The 12,806-nt window shown below is 31.5% G+C and overlaps 8 protein-coding genes across 8 annotated transcripts; 4 read left to right on the forward strand and 4 right to left on the reverse strand. All coding sequences in view use genetic code 6, as the record gives it.

The window, feature by feature from the left end:
* Positions 1–5: 5 nt before the first annotated feature.
* SS50377_28001 (Cysteine-rich membrane protein 2) lies at positions 6–1,682 on the reverse strand (the record flags this gene model as incomplete). The annotated part of the gene is made up of 1 exon (XM_067911778.1): positions 6–1,682. One exon carries the CDS (start codon positions 1,680–1,682, stop codon positions 6–8), a length of 1,677 nt encoding a protein of 558 aa, XP_067760800.1.
* Positions 1,683–2,538: 856 nt separating this feature from the next.
* SS50377_28002 (actin) lies at positions 2,539–3,612 on the forward strand (the record flags this gene model as incomplete). Its single annotated transcript, XM_067911779.1, has 1 exon — positions 2,539–3,612. The coding sequence occupies one exon, from the start codon at positions 2,539–2,541 to the stop codon at positions 3,610–3,612; it is 1,074 nt and encodes a 357-aa protein (XP_067760801.1).
* A 208-nt stretch (positions 3,613–3,820) lies between these two features.
* SS50377_28003 (FeFe-hydrogenase assembly protein HydG) lies at positions 3,821–5,377 on the forward strand (the record flags this gene model as incomplete). The annotated part of the gene is made up of 1 exon (XM_067911780.1): positions 3,821–5,377. The coding sequence occupies one exon, from the start codon at positions 3,821–3,823 to the stop codon at positions 5,375–5,377; it is 1,557 nt and encodes a 518-aa protein (XP_067760802.1).
* Positions 5,378–5,735: 358 nt separating this feature from the next.
* On the reverse strand, positions 5,736–6,779 carry SS50377_28004 (Serine/threonine-protein phosphatase; the record flags this gene model as incomplete). Its single annotated transcript, XM_067911781.1, has 1 exon — positions 5,736–6,779. The coding sequence occupies one exon, from the start codon at positions 6,777–6,779 to the stop codon at positions 5,736–5,738; it is 1,044 nt and encodes a 347-aa protein (XP_067760803.1).
* Positions 6,780–6,954: 175 nt separating this feature from the next.
* SS50377_28005 (Kinase, STE STE11) lies at positions 6,955–8,202 on the forward strand (the record flags this gene model as incomplete). The annotated part of the gene is made up of 1 exon (XM_067911782.1): positions 6,955–8,202. The coding sequence occupies one exon, from the start codon at positions 6,955–6,957 to the stop codon at positions 8,200–8,202; it is 1,248 nt and encodes a 415-aa protein (XP_067760804.1).
* Positions 8,203–8,225: 23 nt separating this feature from the next.
* On the reverse strand, positions 8,226–8,732 carry SS50377_28006 (uncharacterized protein; the record flags this gene model as incomplete). Its single annotated transcript, XM_067911783.1, has 1 exon — positions 8,226–8,732. The coding sequence occupies one exon, from the start codon at positions 8,730–8,732 to the stop codon at positions 8,226–8,228; it is 507 nt and encodes a 168-aa protein (XP_067760805.1).
* A 56-nt stretch (positions 8,733–8,788) lies between these two features.
* On the forward strand, positions 8,789–9,232 carry SS50377_28007 (uncharacterized protein; the record flags this gene model as incomplete). Its single annotated transcript, XM_067911784.1, has 1 exon — positions 8,789–9,232. The coding sequence occupies one exon, from the start codon at positions 8,789–8,791 to the stop codon at positions 9,230–9,232; it is 444 nt and encodes a 147-aa protein (XP_067760806.1).
* A 535-nt stretch (positions 9,233–9,767) lies between these two features.
* On the reverse strand, positions 9,768–11,657 carry SS50377_28008 (Major facilitator superfamily protein; the record flags this gene model as incomplete). The annotated part of the gene is made up of 1 exon (XM_067911785.1): positions 9,768–11,657. One exon carries the CDS (start codon positions 11,655–11,657, stop codon positions 9,768–9,770), a length of 1,890 nt encoding a protein of 629 aa, XP_067760807.1.
* Positions 11,658–12,806: the final 1,149 nt, after the last annotated feature.

Here is a 12,806-nt window from a genome sequence, read left to right on the forward strand (position 1 = left end):
TAATATCACTTTGCATACTCCGGATTTTCAGTTACCAGGGCGGTTGAGTTGTTAGAGTTCATGCGGTGTATAGGGGCGTCCCGGAGGGGCATGACAATGGAGTTTCTCCTAGGAATGTCGTTACGCTTCTTCATAAAGAAATACACGCCCAGCCCCACCAGCGCTACCACTATCAGGGCCATGATCACTATTCCGGCGATCAGCCCCGAGGACACGCTCTGGTTGAACTCTTGGGTCTCGTCGCAGCCGAGGATCGCGGGGTTGAATGTCTGCCCCTCGGGGCACGCAGTGTTCACACACTCCCCATGCACTATCTCGTACCCAGCCCTGCACACAGTACAGAATTCATTTTCCAGTGCATTAACTGAGTTACAGACGCTGCATTAAAGCTTTTCGTTCAGTAGATAGGTCACGCATACACATACTGAACCCTAGCATGTTCCTCGGCCATCACACTCTTTATCGTTGTATACACAGCTAGAAGGAAGGCATTTACCATTAATCATATGGTGTCCACTTATGCATTCCACACAGCCGCTAGTACTATCTGCATTTGAATCAGTGCAGGCGCAGATACCCGAGGCCTAACATATCCCCTGGTTATTACATAGAGTATCTCCGGTTATGCATTTCTTAGGGCGACAGTCGCGGTTGGAGAGGGTTCCGAAGTATACACTCCCTTCTAGGCAGGAATAACATCCCTTACGAGGGTCATTATATACGTATTAGCCACAGCTGAGACATACTAACTCTTGACCAACTATCTTACACTCTCCACGATTATAGCATGAGCCACGTGGTGATTTACAGAGGTTTGCGCCGCAGATGAGCTCGTCCTGATAAAGCTATGATTGGCCCTCTAGACATTAACAATAATGACCATTTGTCTTGTTAGCACAAACGCATTTGTTCAAACTTATTCCACCACACTTACCGTTCCCACTACATATAGTGTCATTGATCACACATGAAGGGTTTGCACAATCCCTCTTACCGTTAACCTAGATCATTCCATCTGAGCAAAGTTCACAGGTCTTTCCGGAATAGCTTAGTTCACATCTGCACTCTAGTGTCTCCATATCACACTTACCGTGATTGTTGCACTCAGACTATCCGGTCTTGCAAATATCAGCAATGCACTATCCATTGTGCAGCTAGAATCCGGTCTTACAACCTTTGCAAGACAAAGCAGAAGAGAAGTTCCCTTCACACACGCAGAAGCCGAATCTGGAACATTTACCTTTGCCGTTGCACACGGTATCTCCTGTAATGCAGGAATCATTAACACATACCCGGCTAGAAACCGGGCCAAATATACTGGCTCCATCTAGACAACCAGCACACCCTTACCGGGGGTCATTGCTGGTGAATGATCCACAGCCATCGCATACAAACTCCTTCTTGGATAAGCTGATTTTCAGTATACACGTAGATCTTCCAAAACATTGTCCTCTTGGAGACTTACAAAAATTCTACGCACATTCAAGCCCATCTTATCTTATCTAAATAAATCCAGGCTAGCATTAACAGTAATGTCCTGAGTACCCAGTGTTGCAGACACATCTGTTGAGACTTATTCCGCCACACTTTCCGTTATTGCTGCATATTGTCAAACTAGCTGTCACGCATTCGTTGGCTATACAGTTTCCGTCGATTAAAGTTTAATTTAATGGGCAGCTCATTTTTAATTTAGGGTGGATTGATAAGTATTATATTAATTGTAATAATATGTACTTATTAAATTGTGAAATTTATTTAAAAACAAAATAACGTATTTATTTACTATTTATATTAATCATAGAATTAAAATATGTTTATATGTATAAATATTTATTATACTCCTATTTATGAAAAATAAATAAATTTGGATTTTAAAAAGTTAGACAAATATTATAAATAAATTCATTCTTAACTTTAATACATTTTTATGTTAAACCAATTTTCACAGGAAAACGGAATTCTTTATGATAATTGTAGATAATATTAGTTAATAGTAAACATATCTTTTTAGATATACGATTAAATTAATAATCTTTAAGTACATTTCATATTAATATATGCCAATTCAGGTTTCTTTAAATATAATTAATTTTATACTATATTACTAACATTTATATTAGTTTATGCAATATATTTATTTTTATTAATAATAGACAACATGAATCTTATTACATTTATTATTCACCAATTACCATTATTACTTGATTCTAAATTTTTAATAGTTGCACGACTTAATAAAAATAAGGATTTAGACTGTATATATGCAAATTTGTAATATTAATCTGCCGCTAGACCTTAGTCTAAATAAAACTACCTAATCAAACTATTAGTATTTCCTTGAAAATAATTTCTTGTATCATAAATCTTAAATCTAAGTGATAAACAAAATAATAACTATAATTTATATTATCAGAATTGTTGTCTTATAAACTAAGCTATTTGATTTACAGCATCCTCATCCTTATTTCCTTTCATTGAAATTTATACAAATACCAATATTATATAGTATAGTATGTATTATTTTCCTTTTCACACCTAATGGAGTATCCTTAACTAATCACTCAAACGCTTTAAAATTCCTTAGTATTTGATTTTGGTTCGTATACAACTAAAATAGGTGATTCAGATTCTCCTGAACCCCTAAATATTTTTCCATCAGCCGTTACAACTACTGGCTTAATAGGCGATGCGTTAACGCGCAACACTGCTCCAGAAATTCAGTATTTTATGAAAAATGGAGAACTAACAGACTCTGACTTATTAGAGGTATTCTTAACATAGTACTAAAAGCAGCAAAATTTTCAATAACCAACTCTAATAACAACTCCATTTTTCACGCCAAAACAATAAAAATTCGCACAGGCCTAGCTATTTTTCGAGAAATTTGATTCACGCGCTCTCTATTTTTATGATTCTGAGGCTGCTTCTGCCGCCGCAGGAGGACTTACAAACGCCATAAATATCGATTTGGGATATGGAAAATCATCAATTTCCTGTATTCTGGACGGCAAAACGCTCCATAATTCGAGTATTTTAATGAACTTGAACGGTGAATTAATTATGAATAATTTGGATTTAAAAAGCGAAAAATTGAATTTGATTCAATCTATGTAAATAAAAACGGATATTCTCGCGGTTGTCGCCCGAATCGGAGAAGAAGCCGGTCAATGTCAAATTCAAAACGAATTTCCACTCCCTGATGGCACGATCATCCAAACTGGAATTTTGAGCGAACTGGAAGGCTTTTTCTCTCCTTCTACGTAAAAGTTGACCCTGGGCAACAATTCGCTCCAATTTAACGTCTTCAGCGTCCTCTAGGCGCTGCCAGATTTCAGCCAAAAGGAGCTCCTCATGAACATAATTCCGACCGGCGGACTCTCGAATATTCAGAATATCAACAGCAGAATACGAACCGAGGTTGAGCAAGTTTGCGGTTTGGCAGGCAAAGTTCGCATAAATTAGCTGAACAACGGAATAACGAGGAAGGATTGCGCTAGCTGGCTCGGGGGCAGTATTTTAGGCAGTTTGAGTATTTTTGGGTATTTGTGGGTCAGCAGAGGCGAATGGGACGAGTTTGGCGACAGTATTTTTGAGAGAAGGGGGATGGTTTGATGGTGTGCGAGTGATGGTGAAGATTTTCAATTTTTGGGGGACGAATACTAATGCTAATCACTTTGAATGCGAAACAAAATATACATTTTTATCATTACGAATTTGTATAAATATATAATAATATAAATTTTGTATATTTTTGTATATTAGTATTATGAATATTACATGTATAATAATGATATTATCGAATTTAATTCTTTCTATATAAATGCATCAGTACAATATGCCGAAATATGCTGAGACTTACAAGTTTACTGGATCCTGGTGGTCTCCTGAAAAAGAAGCATTATACTTACCTACTGCTAATACCATTGTAAATTAAGGTGAAATATTTAAGGTTTTAGAGCAGGGAAAGAAAAAATCTGATGACGCCGCCTATATTGCAAATGTCATCGACGCGGCTCTTGACCGTGCTTCTCTAAAATCTAAGGCTGCATGTGAACTTAAAGATGAGTTTGTGCAAGGTTTGAAATTAGAAGAAGCTTCAGCTTTATTAAACTGTGATTATAAGAAGCACCCCGAGCTTAGAGAGAAGTTGTATGCTGCTGCTTTAGATGTCAAAAGACGTATTTATGGAGATAGAGTTGTACTATTTGCTCCTATTTATACTGCTAATTTTTGTTCTAATTCATGTTTGTACTGTGGTTTTAGAGGAGCTAATGCTGAATTAGAAAGAGTGGCAGTTAGTGATAAAGAGCTTAGCTTAGATGTTGAGGCTCTATTGGAAGAAGGCCACAAACGAGCTGTAATGCTTTGTGGCGAGCATCCTAGGTATAAATTTGATGATTTCTTAAGATAAGTCAATGTAGCAGGAGATGTTAGAGATTCGAAAGGTAGCGATTTAAGAAGAATTAATGTTGAAATTCCTCCTCTTAGTTTACATGATTTTAAAAGACTTAAAAACGAGGGTAACAAAGTTGGTACATTTTTGAATTTTTAAGAAACATATCACAAACCTAGCTACGAAAAATTTCACGAAAGTGGACCTAAAGCTGATTACTAAAATAGAATATCTGTATTTCATCGAAGTTTGTTGGGCGGATTGGATGATATAGGACTAGGTGTACTATATGGACTATATGATTATAAGTTCGACACATTAGCTATGATAGCTCATGCTAACCATCTTAATGATACCATGGGCGTAGGACCTCATACAATTTCTGTTCCTAGAATTAGACCTGCTAATAATGCTCCTGTTAGCGAAAATGTTCCTTATCCTGTAAATGATGACTAGTTTAAAGACTTAGTTGCTATACTGAGATTATCAGTTCCTTATACTGGTATGATTCTTTCTACTAGAGAAAACTAATAAATGAGAAAAGATTTACTAAATTTAGGTATCTCTTAACTTTCAGCGGGTTCTGCTACAGATCCTGGTGGTTATGCTGCTAGAAAAGGAAACAAGAAATCAACTGCATAATTTTCTCTTGAGGATGAGCGCCCTCTTTAAGATGTTGTTTAATCTCTTATTGAAGATGGATTCCTACCTTCGCAATGTACGTCTTGCTATGGGCTTGGACGTACTGGAGAAACATTCATGAGTTGGGCTAAAACCGGTGATATATAAAATTATTGTCTGCCTAACTCTCTTATTACGTTATAAGAGTATATGGAGGATTATGGTTCGAAAGAAGTTAAAAATTTAGGTGCTAAACTTATCAAAGAGTAATTAGAAGTTATTGATGATAAGAAAAGACTTAAGGCTACTAAAAATATTCTTAAATAGGTAAAAGAATCCGGTCTAAGAGGAAAGCTGTTCTGAATATTTTTCTTACTTTTCCTTACAAGTTCTTTTGCATAATCTATAATAAGTATAATCTAGAGTTAAGTTCAAACTCATTGGAGTTGGATCACATTTTAGTGATTTTCGATATATTCTTATCTAATTAATATCAATCAGTACTAAATCTTGTAGTAGAAATTTTGTTGTGTTAATACTTATTTGTCATACATGCTTATTTAATCAGTTAGAATGATCATTAGCAAACATAAAGTTTAATTTCTACAACTTGATTAAATAAATTATTTTTTAGCTATCTCAATGTTTTATTCTTAATATGATAATAATCTAACAAAAATAAAGACTTATGTAAACTATATCATTAATTATATCATATAACTCACAAAAAATAATCTATTCCACCATCGTAATCATGTTTACCAATTCCTAGTCCTATTTCGTCTTAGCCCTTGCCTTTTTAGCTTGGAAATTCCATTATTTTCATAAATTCGCCGTCAAATACACCAAAAGCTCCCAAATTACCGCAACGACCACAATAATTCGCAGCAGACCAAATTGTACAAACGGAATTAAAAAGTGTAGAAAATCCCCCTTCCTAAAACTAGTGTCCTCTTACGATATATTCCAATTCATTAGTTTTCAAAAAAATTTCTACTGCTTTTTTACCAAAATTTTAATATTTTCCACGTTTTGAAGGCCCAAAAAGTTCGAACTCTGGATCAGGATCTGGCCATAACATCAGATCAAAGCTATCGCTAAACCGTGATGTCTAATTAATTTGCTTTAAAGTCTCAAATTCTGGTGCTATTCCACCATGAACACAGAAAATTGACTTAGCTGAAAAACCAATTTTGTAGCCCTAATTCAGTTTTTGGACTGGTTCAATTAATTTACTTGTCGAATGAAAAATCGAGATTAAATCAGAAAATTTATTATCATCAATTTTCGGTTTCTAACTACCTATTTTAACTACAGCCGCAATAGGAAGTGCTTCAAAAGCCCTCAGGCAGGAGCTGTAGACCCTGGTACTGGTTTTTCGCTAAATTTCATCAAAAAATCCATATACACGACAGATTTAGTCACTTTCATGATTCCCACGTAGTACAAAAAAATTCAGTGGATATAGAATTTTTAGTGCGAAAAGCATAATAAGACACTCGAGAGAATTGCTACCTCGGTCCACAAAGTCGCCCATCTGGATAATATTTGGGCAAATAATAGAGTGCTTTAAGCAGAAACCTAGATCTTCAAACTGTCCGTGGATATCACTAATTATTGCTGTTTTTTGTGTCAAATATACTATGTTGGTTTCAGCTTAAAAAATCAGAGTAGCTGTGTTTATCAGCTTTTATAGTTCTGCTGGTTAGGGGATACGTTTTGGGAGAGCTTTAATGATTTCTAATAGACGAGTGTTAGAGAGCATATTGAAAGGGAAAATTTATTTGTGAATAAAGGGTTTTAATCTTATTTGTCTACTTTTTATATTTATTTGTTCTAATTATATGATAAATTATTTTTTGTTAGAAATAGTGGTGAGTTTTAAGCCAAAAATTAATTATTATGTATTATAATAAATATAATTATTCTTCCGCTTTAAAATGGGATGTGGCAATATGGAGTTATATCCAACGTTAGAAGGCTCACATTTAAATAACTTATCCCACGAAGAGATTTCCTATATATCAGAAGACTATAACTAAAAACCTGGAAATTCAGCTTCGTCATCACCTAATAATTCTATTACAGTACCACCTCCAATATAAACATTGCCTTAAAAATTAAGTTTTTAACTGCCTAAACCTCGTAAATTTCCAATAAAATACATAGAAGGGTAAATTTTAGGAACTGGTGCTTTTGGTAAAGTATATTCTGGAATTGATTAGGAAACAGGAAATTTGCTTGCCATAAAACATCTTAATATTTAGTTTATAAAATAAGAATAAAAATAGGAAATTTATAACGAAATAACATATTTAGCCAATCTACGACATCCATATATAGTAAAAATATTCGATTATTAGGAAACAAATAAAACTATATAAATTTATCTCGAACGATTATCAACATCTATTTAGTCATTGACTAAAAAATTTAACGGACTTCCAGAACCACTTATCAAGCAAATTGGTCTTTAATTAGCAGAAGCTGTCTCATATTTGCATTCTAATGACGTGTCACATTGTGATATTAAATGTGCTAATATAATGTTTAATGATAATTAAGAACTTAAGTTGGTTGATTTTGGGAGTGCAATATAAAGTTAAATTCCAATATCAGGTATTAGAGGCTCTCCATATTGGCTAGCACCTGAGATTTTATAAAATTCTTCTTATGACCCAAAAGCTGCAGATGTATGGAGTTTTGGTGCTACAATATATGAAATGTATTGTGGTCAGCCACTTTTTAGTTAATTTAAAAGTGCTCCTGCAGTAATGTACTTCCTTAGTCAAAATAAGTAAATACCTGAGATTAATTTTGGTAGTGATAAACTTAAAAAATTGCTTAAGAAAATATTTCAACCTGTAGAATTACGAATTACAATGCAAGAAGTGCTAAGCGATGCATTTTTCAGTGGATAACATAGTTAAATGATAAACTTGAATGTATAAGAAGATTGTGAATTAAATGCTCAATAATAGCAAGAATAATAAGAGATGAATATTTTATAGGAAAGTATTATTGGCAAAAAGACGATTTAATAAGTTTTGGAGAAAGTTGAAGATGAAGTCAAGCAATCAAATGACCTCTTATAATAGTCTTTTTGGGGAATTGTGTTAAATAGTTTTGAAAACTTATTTGAAGAACATAACAAAGATTTGTTTAAAAATTATTGTATTCTATAATGAGAAATTGTGTGAATGTGTTTTAATCACTTGCGAAATCCTCTTGTAAATTTTGTAGGCCTAGCGTTAACTTAGTTTTGTGTCTCACTGATTATGTCTTATAATGTAAGCGTTTATTTTGTGATTTCAAAATCATGTACACTAGATTCTTCACTATAACAAGATGGCATGTCATATTTTTACGTTTAACCTATTGAAACATCAAGCAAGGAAATATTCTTTCTAATCTTTCTACTTTTTCTTTATTTGTAAACTTACTGCGCTTAAAAATAGGTAACACTCACTTACAAGCTAGGTATATCATTTTGTATTCTTATATCGTTAGATACTAAATTTTTAGTATAATTATTACAAACATCGATTTTTCGTTTACTTTAATTCTATTTTTTACTGTACTCACACATTATATTATTAAATTCTAAATCAACTCTGTGTCTTTTTTATTCTTAAAAACTTTGATTAAGTGTACTTTTAATTAACCCATTCATTTTTAGTTATATATAATTTATATGATTATTCAATACGATAATCATTAAACCTTAATCTCTATATTATATTAGAAATTATTATAATATAAATAAATTATAAAATGAAAAAATCTTAACTCATGACTTCAAGTGTCAATTTATAGCTATCAGCTTCACCCCCACCACAGATAAAATAAAAACAAAAAGGGTATAATTCTATTGCTCTATAAGAAAAATACGGCATATAAGCTAAAATTTAATAAAAATATAGTAATAATTATTTAAACTAAGACTCTGATCTAACAAGATAAATGTGGCAATTATGTACAATGGGTGGTAGTCAGAGCAAAACTAAATAATTATTTTCGAATTATTTCTTTCACCCTAAAACTACCAAAAAATCATAACATAAAAACAAATAATGTCAATAACCACAAAGTATTTAAGTTAATACCCAACTTATTAATACGTTAGAACCAATTACTCATACTATGAGCGAAAATTTAATCTTGGCAAGTACTGAAGTATCAGATTTAGAAGATAGTTTAAATTTAGATTTACTTTGAATTTTATTCAGCTATCTTTAATATTTATATAAGATATTACTACTATTATTCGAGTAGTCTCTAATAATAATGCCTAAATAATAATTCTTTAGTTATTTTAGTTAGTATATCCATTAGGATAATCTTTAATATTTAACAAATACTTATAGTAATAGTAATGAAATTTATGATTAGAAAAACAGTGTTAGTTTCACTTTCCTGATTCTTATCAAAACTTGATTATAGCATCAAATAAGTCTAAAAATTATATTAGGAAATACTATTATAAGAGTTAGCTATTTGTTCAAGTGTCTTGTGCAGTATTAATCTGCTTATGCTATATTGTTAATTATATATCACGTAACTAATTTATTTATCTATATATAGAAATTATAAGAATCACAGTTAGTGATATTTTATAGATTTTAGCATGAAGTTATTACTTTCTAATCTAGATATTTAATTTTTAAGATAATGTAATTAATTTTATGCACTTTTACTAAAAATAATTAAAGCAACCACAACATCAATTAATAAATAAAATATAAAATGGTATTCAGATTAAGATATCTCTTCTCTTCGCTTCTTCTATTTACTTTTAGGCTTCTTCCATCTCAGGTCTTTATAAAGGTGGATTCAAAATTGCAACAAAAACTAAACAAGAACATTAAAACATAGTATTCAAAATAAGAGCATTTCTGTAATTATAATTTTGCAGTTAACCCACTATAAAACCAGATGAAGCCCTGCCTATAGAGTTTCCTATTTAAAATAATCCCATAACTTTTCCTCTTGTTTCAGGACGTGTGTACATAGAAAGTAGTTGTAAAAACAGTGAATCACAATAAATAGAGGCAATAATACTAGTAGTTATGGTTAGATACATTATATTTGGATTCAATGGAGGATTTATTGAAAAATTTATTAAAGCTTCTCCTATCGACAAAAACTAAGCCATAATTATAGATCTACATTCACCTATGGTATTAATTAATCTTTTTGTACCAATTGAAACCACAATAATTCCTAGAGCCAATGATACCATAGATACTGTTGATAAAAACTCTCTAGACTCATTGGGATTCGTAAATCCAAAACTTTTCAGAATAAAATAATTTCCACCAATTCTAAGAGCGTTATCACCTGTTAACGACAATAAATAGCCCATAAACAAAATAATTATGTTTTTATTAACATGTATTCTCAATTTCAAGCCTTTCTCTTTAATTTTATGTGCCAACCCATTTTTCTTAAGAAAACGATTTAGATTAATTGCCTATGAGCTTTCTTTGAGAAACAAAGCAGTAATAAAGAAATTAATAATATAAATAACAGTAGCAATAATTTGGGAGTCATAGTATGAGAATGAAATTTTTGTGAACACGTCCTAGAATGCCATTTCTGGAGTGGTTTTGTATTTTGGTAGTGCTGCAAGTAGAAGTTAGATACCAAATGATAGCATGCTTCCAGTGAGAGCAAATACGTTTACAAGAACGATTACAAGCCCTCTTACTTTTGGTGGTGCCAAATCTGAAGCCATTAAGAACGAAATAGGTGATAAAATAGCACCACTACCTTGAATCCCTCTGATTGTTTACATGATAATTATAGCTGTTTAGTTATTAACGATAAACGAAATAAATATAAGGAATATACTTGTTATTGTATATAATAATGTAATTATTAAATATACATTTTTTCTACCTATTTTATCGGAAATCCACAACCAGAATATGCTAAATGGGATCTAAACTAGGTTGAAATAGGAGCTCAGGTTGGATATATCAGATGCAGTTGCACCACGATAGGCGATATAATACACCGCATTAATAAATGACAGAGAAAAAGCGAATGAGGAAAGAATTTAAAGTATGTAGACTGCCCACAAATTATTGGAGTAAAATTTAGGCTCTTACTTTAAGTCTTTATTTATATCAGCTACTTCTAAGCAATCAGAACCAGATAAATTCATAAATAATTACATATCAATTTCGTTAGGAATGTAATCTATTATAAGTTCCTAGTTAAAATCAAATGATGGGAATCCATCTTCTTTTTCAAGTTCCTTATAAACTTTTAAAATATTCTCAGCTATTGTATAGAAATTTATGTCTTAGTTTTCAATCTGATAATAGTCAATTAAACTTTAATAAGAATTTAAGAATACATTATGCTTATCTGATATTTTAATTTCTTTATCTCCTGACAATTTTATAAGAATAGTAGAAAATATATGAACGTTAGTATTGCTTCCAGTAGGGACAATAATGAGAAGTTAATTCGTTATATATGTTAATATGTCTGATTCAAAAAGATTAAGCAAATCTATATCTATATGTGAATCCAATTAATAATGGTCTGACAATTCTTATGAATATCGTATTATTCTTTACAACTGAATAGACTAAAATTAAAAGAACTCAGTAAGAATAAAATCTTTGGTCATTTAAATTAATTAAGAATATACAATTAAGGTATAAGCAATGCACTGAGTAGAAACATTAATTCTTTAATTTTTAATTATATATTAATTTTCCAAATAGATTAAGTTTTATATCAGAATCTACTTTAACATTTAGCATAGGCTAAATATTTTTATATTGTATTTTAGTTTCTTAAGTATTTTAACAATATAATTGGCTTTTACTTATAGAAAAGTTTCTTTAATGAATAGACATATTATAGAAGAAATACTTTAACATTTATCAACATTTCCGTAACTATATTCAATAAATTATTGTTAATATTTGCTATTGAGAAGTTCCGTGAAACTTACTTTTTCTAGTTCCTCTTAAACTGTATCTTTTTTTGAGTATTTAAAACAGTCTATTGTATCTTATTAATATATAATATATTTCAAAATAATAAATTGTTTATATTTATACATTTACATTCAATAAGAATTAATTTTTAGTATATCTAATGATTAAAGAATAAATTAATAATATTTGGTTTACATTAATGTAATTATATCTAAATATTATATAGTTATTGTAAAATATAGTATATTAATGCATACTTATTTGTAATAAAATTGTTACAATTACATTCATGAAATAATATATTTACTATTTTTATCTGAAAATAAAAACTATGTTACAACAATAGGTTTAATTCAGACCTAAAATATAGGAATAATTATATTGAATGGATGAAAATGGATGATGATTCATATTTTACCTTTTTATGATGGTTTAAAAAAATCTATATTTTGAATAGTATTTAATTAGACCACTAATCTATTTATAATACCTTATAATATTATTCATGATAAGTGCAACAATTCTTATAGGGAGATTTTTAATCCCTTGGAATAGTACGCGATAGTGCATGGGGAGTGTGTGAACACTGCGTGCCCCGAGGGGCAGACATTCAACCCCGCGATCCTCGGCTGCGACGAGACCCAAGAGTTCAACCAGAGCGTGTCCTCGGGGCTGATCGCCGGAATAGTGATCATGGCCCTGATAGTGGTAGCGCTGGTGGGGCTGGGCGTGTATTTCTTTATGAAGAAGCGTAACGACATTCCTAGGAGAAACTCCATTGTCATGCCCCTCCGGGACGCCCCTATACACCGCATGAACTCTAACAACTCAAC

This window comes from Spironucleus salmonicida, chromosome 8 (genome assembly GCF_000497125.1).
Source record: "Spironucleus salmonicida strain ATCC 50377 chromosome 8, whole genome shotgun sequence".
Taxonomy (NCBI): Eukaryota; Fornicata; order Diplomonadida; family Hexamitidae; genus Spironucleus; species Spironucleus salmonicida.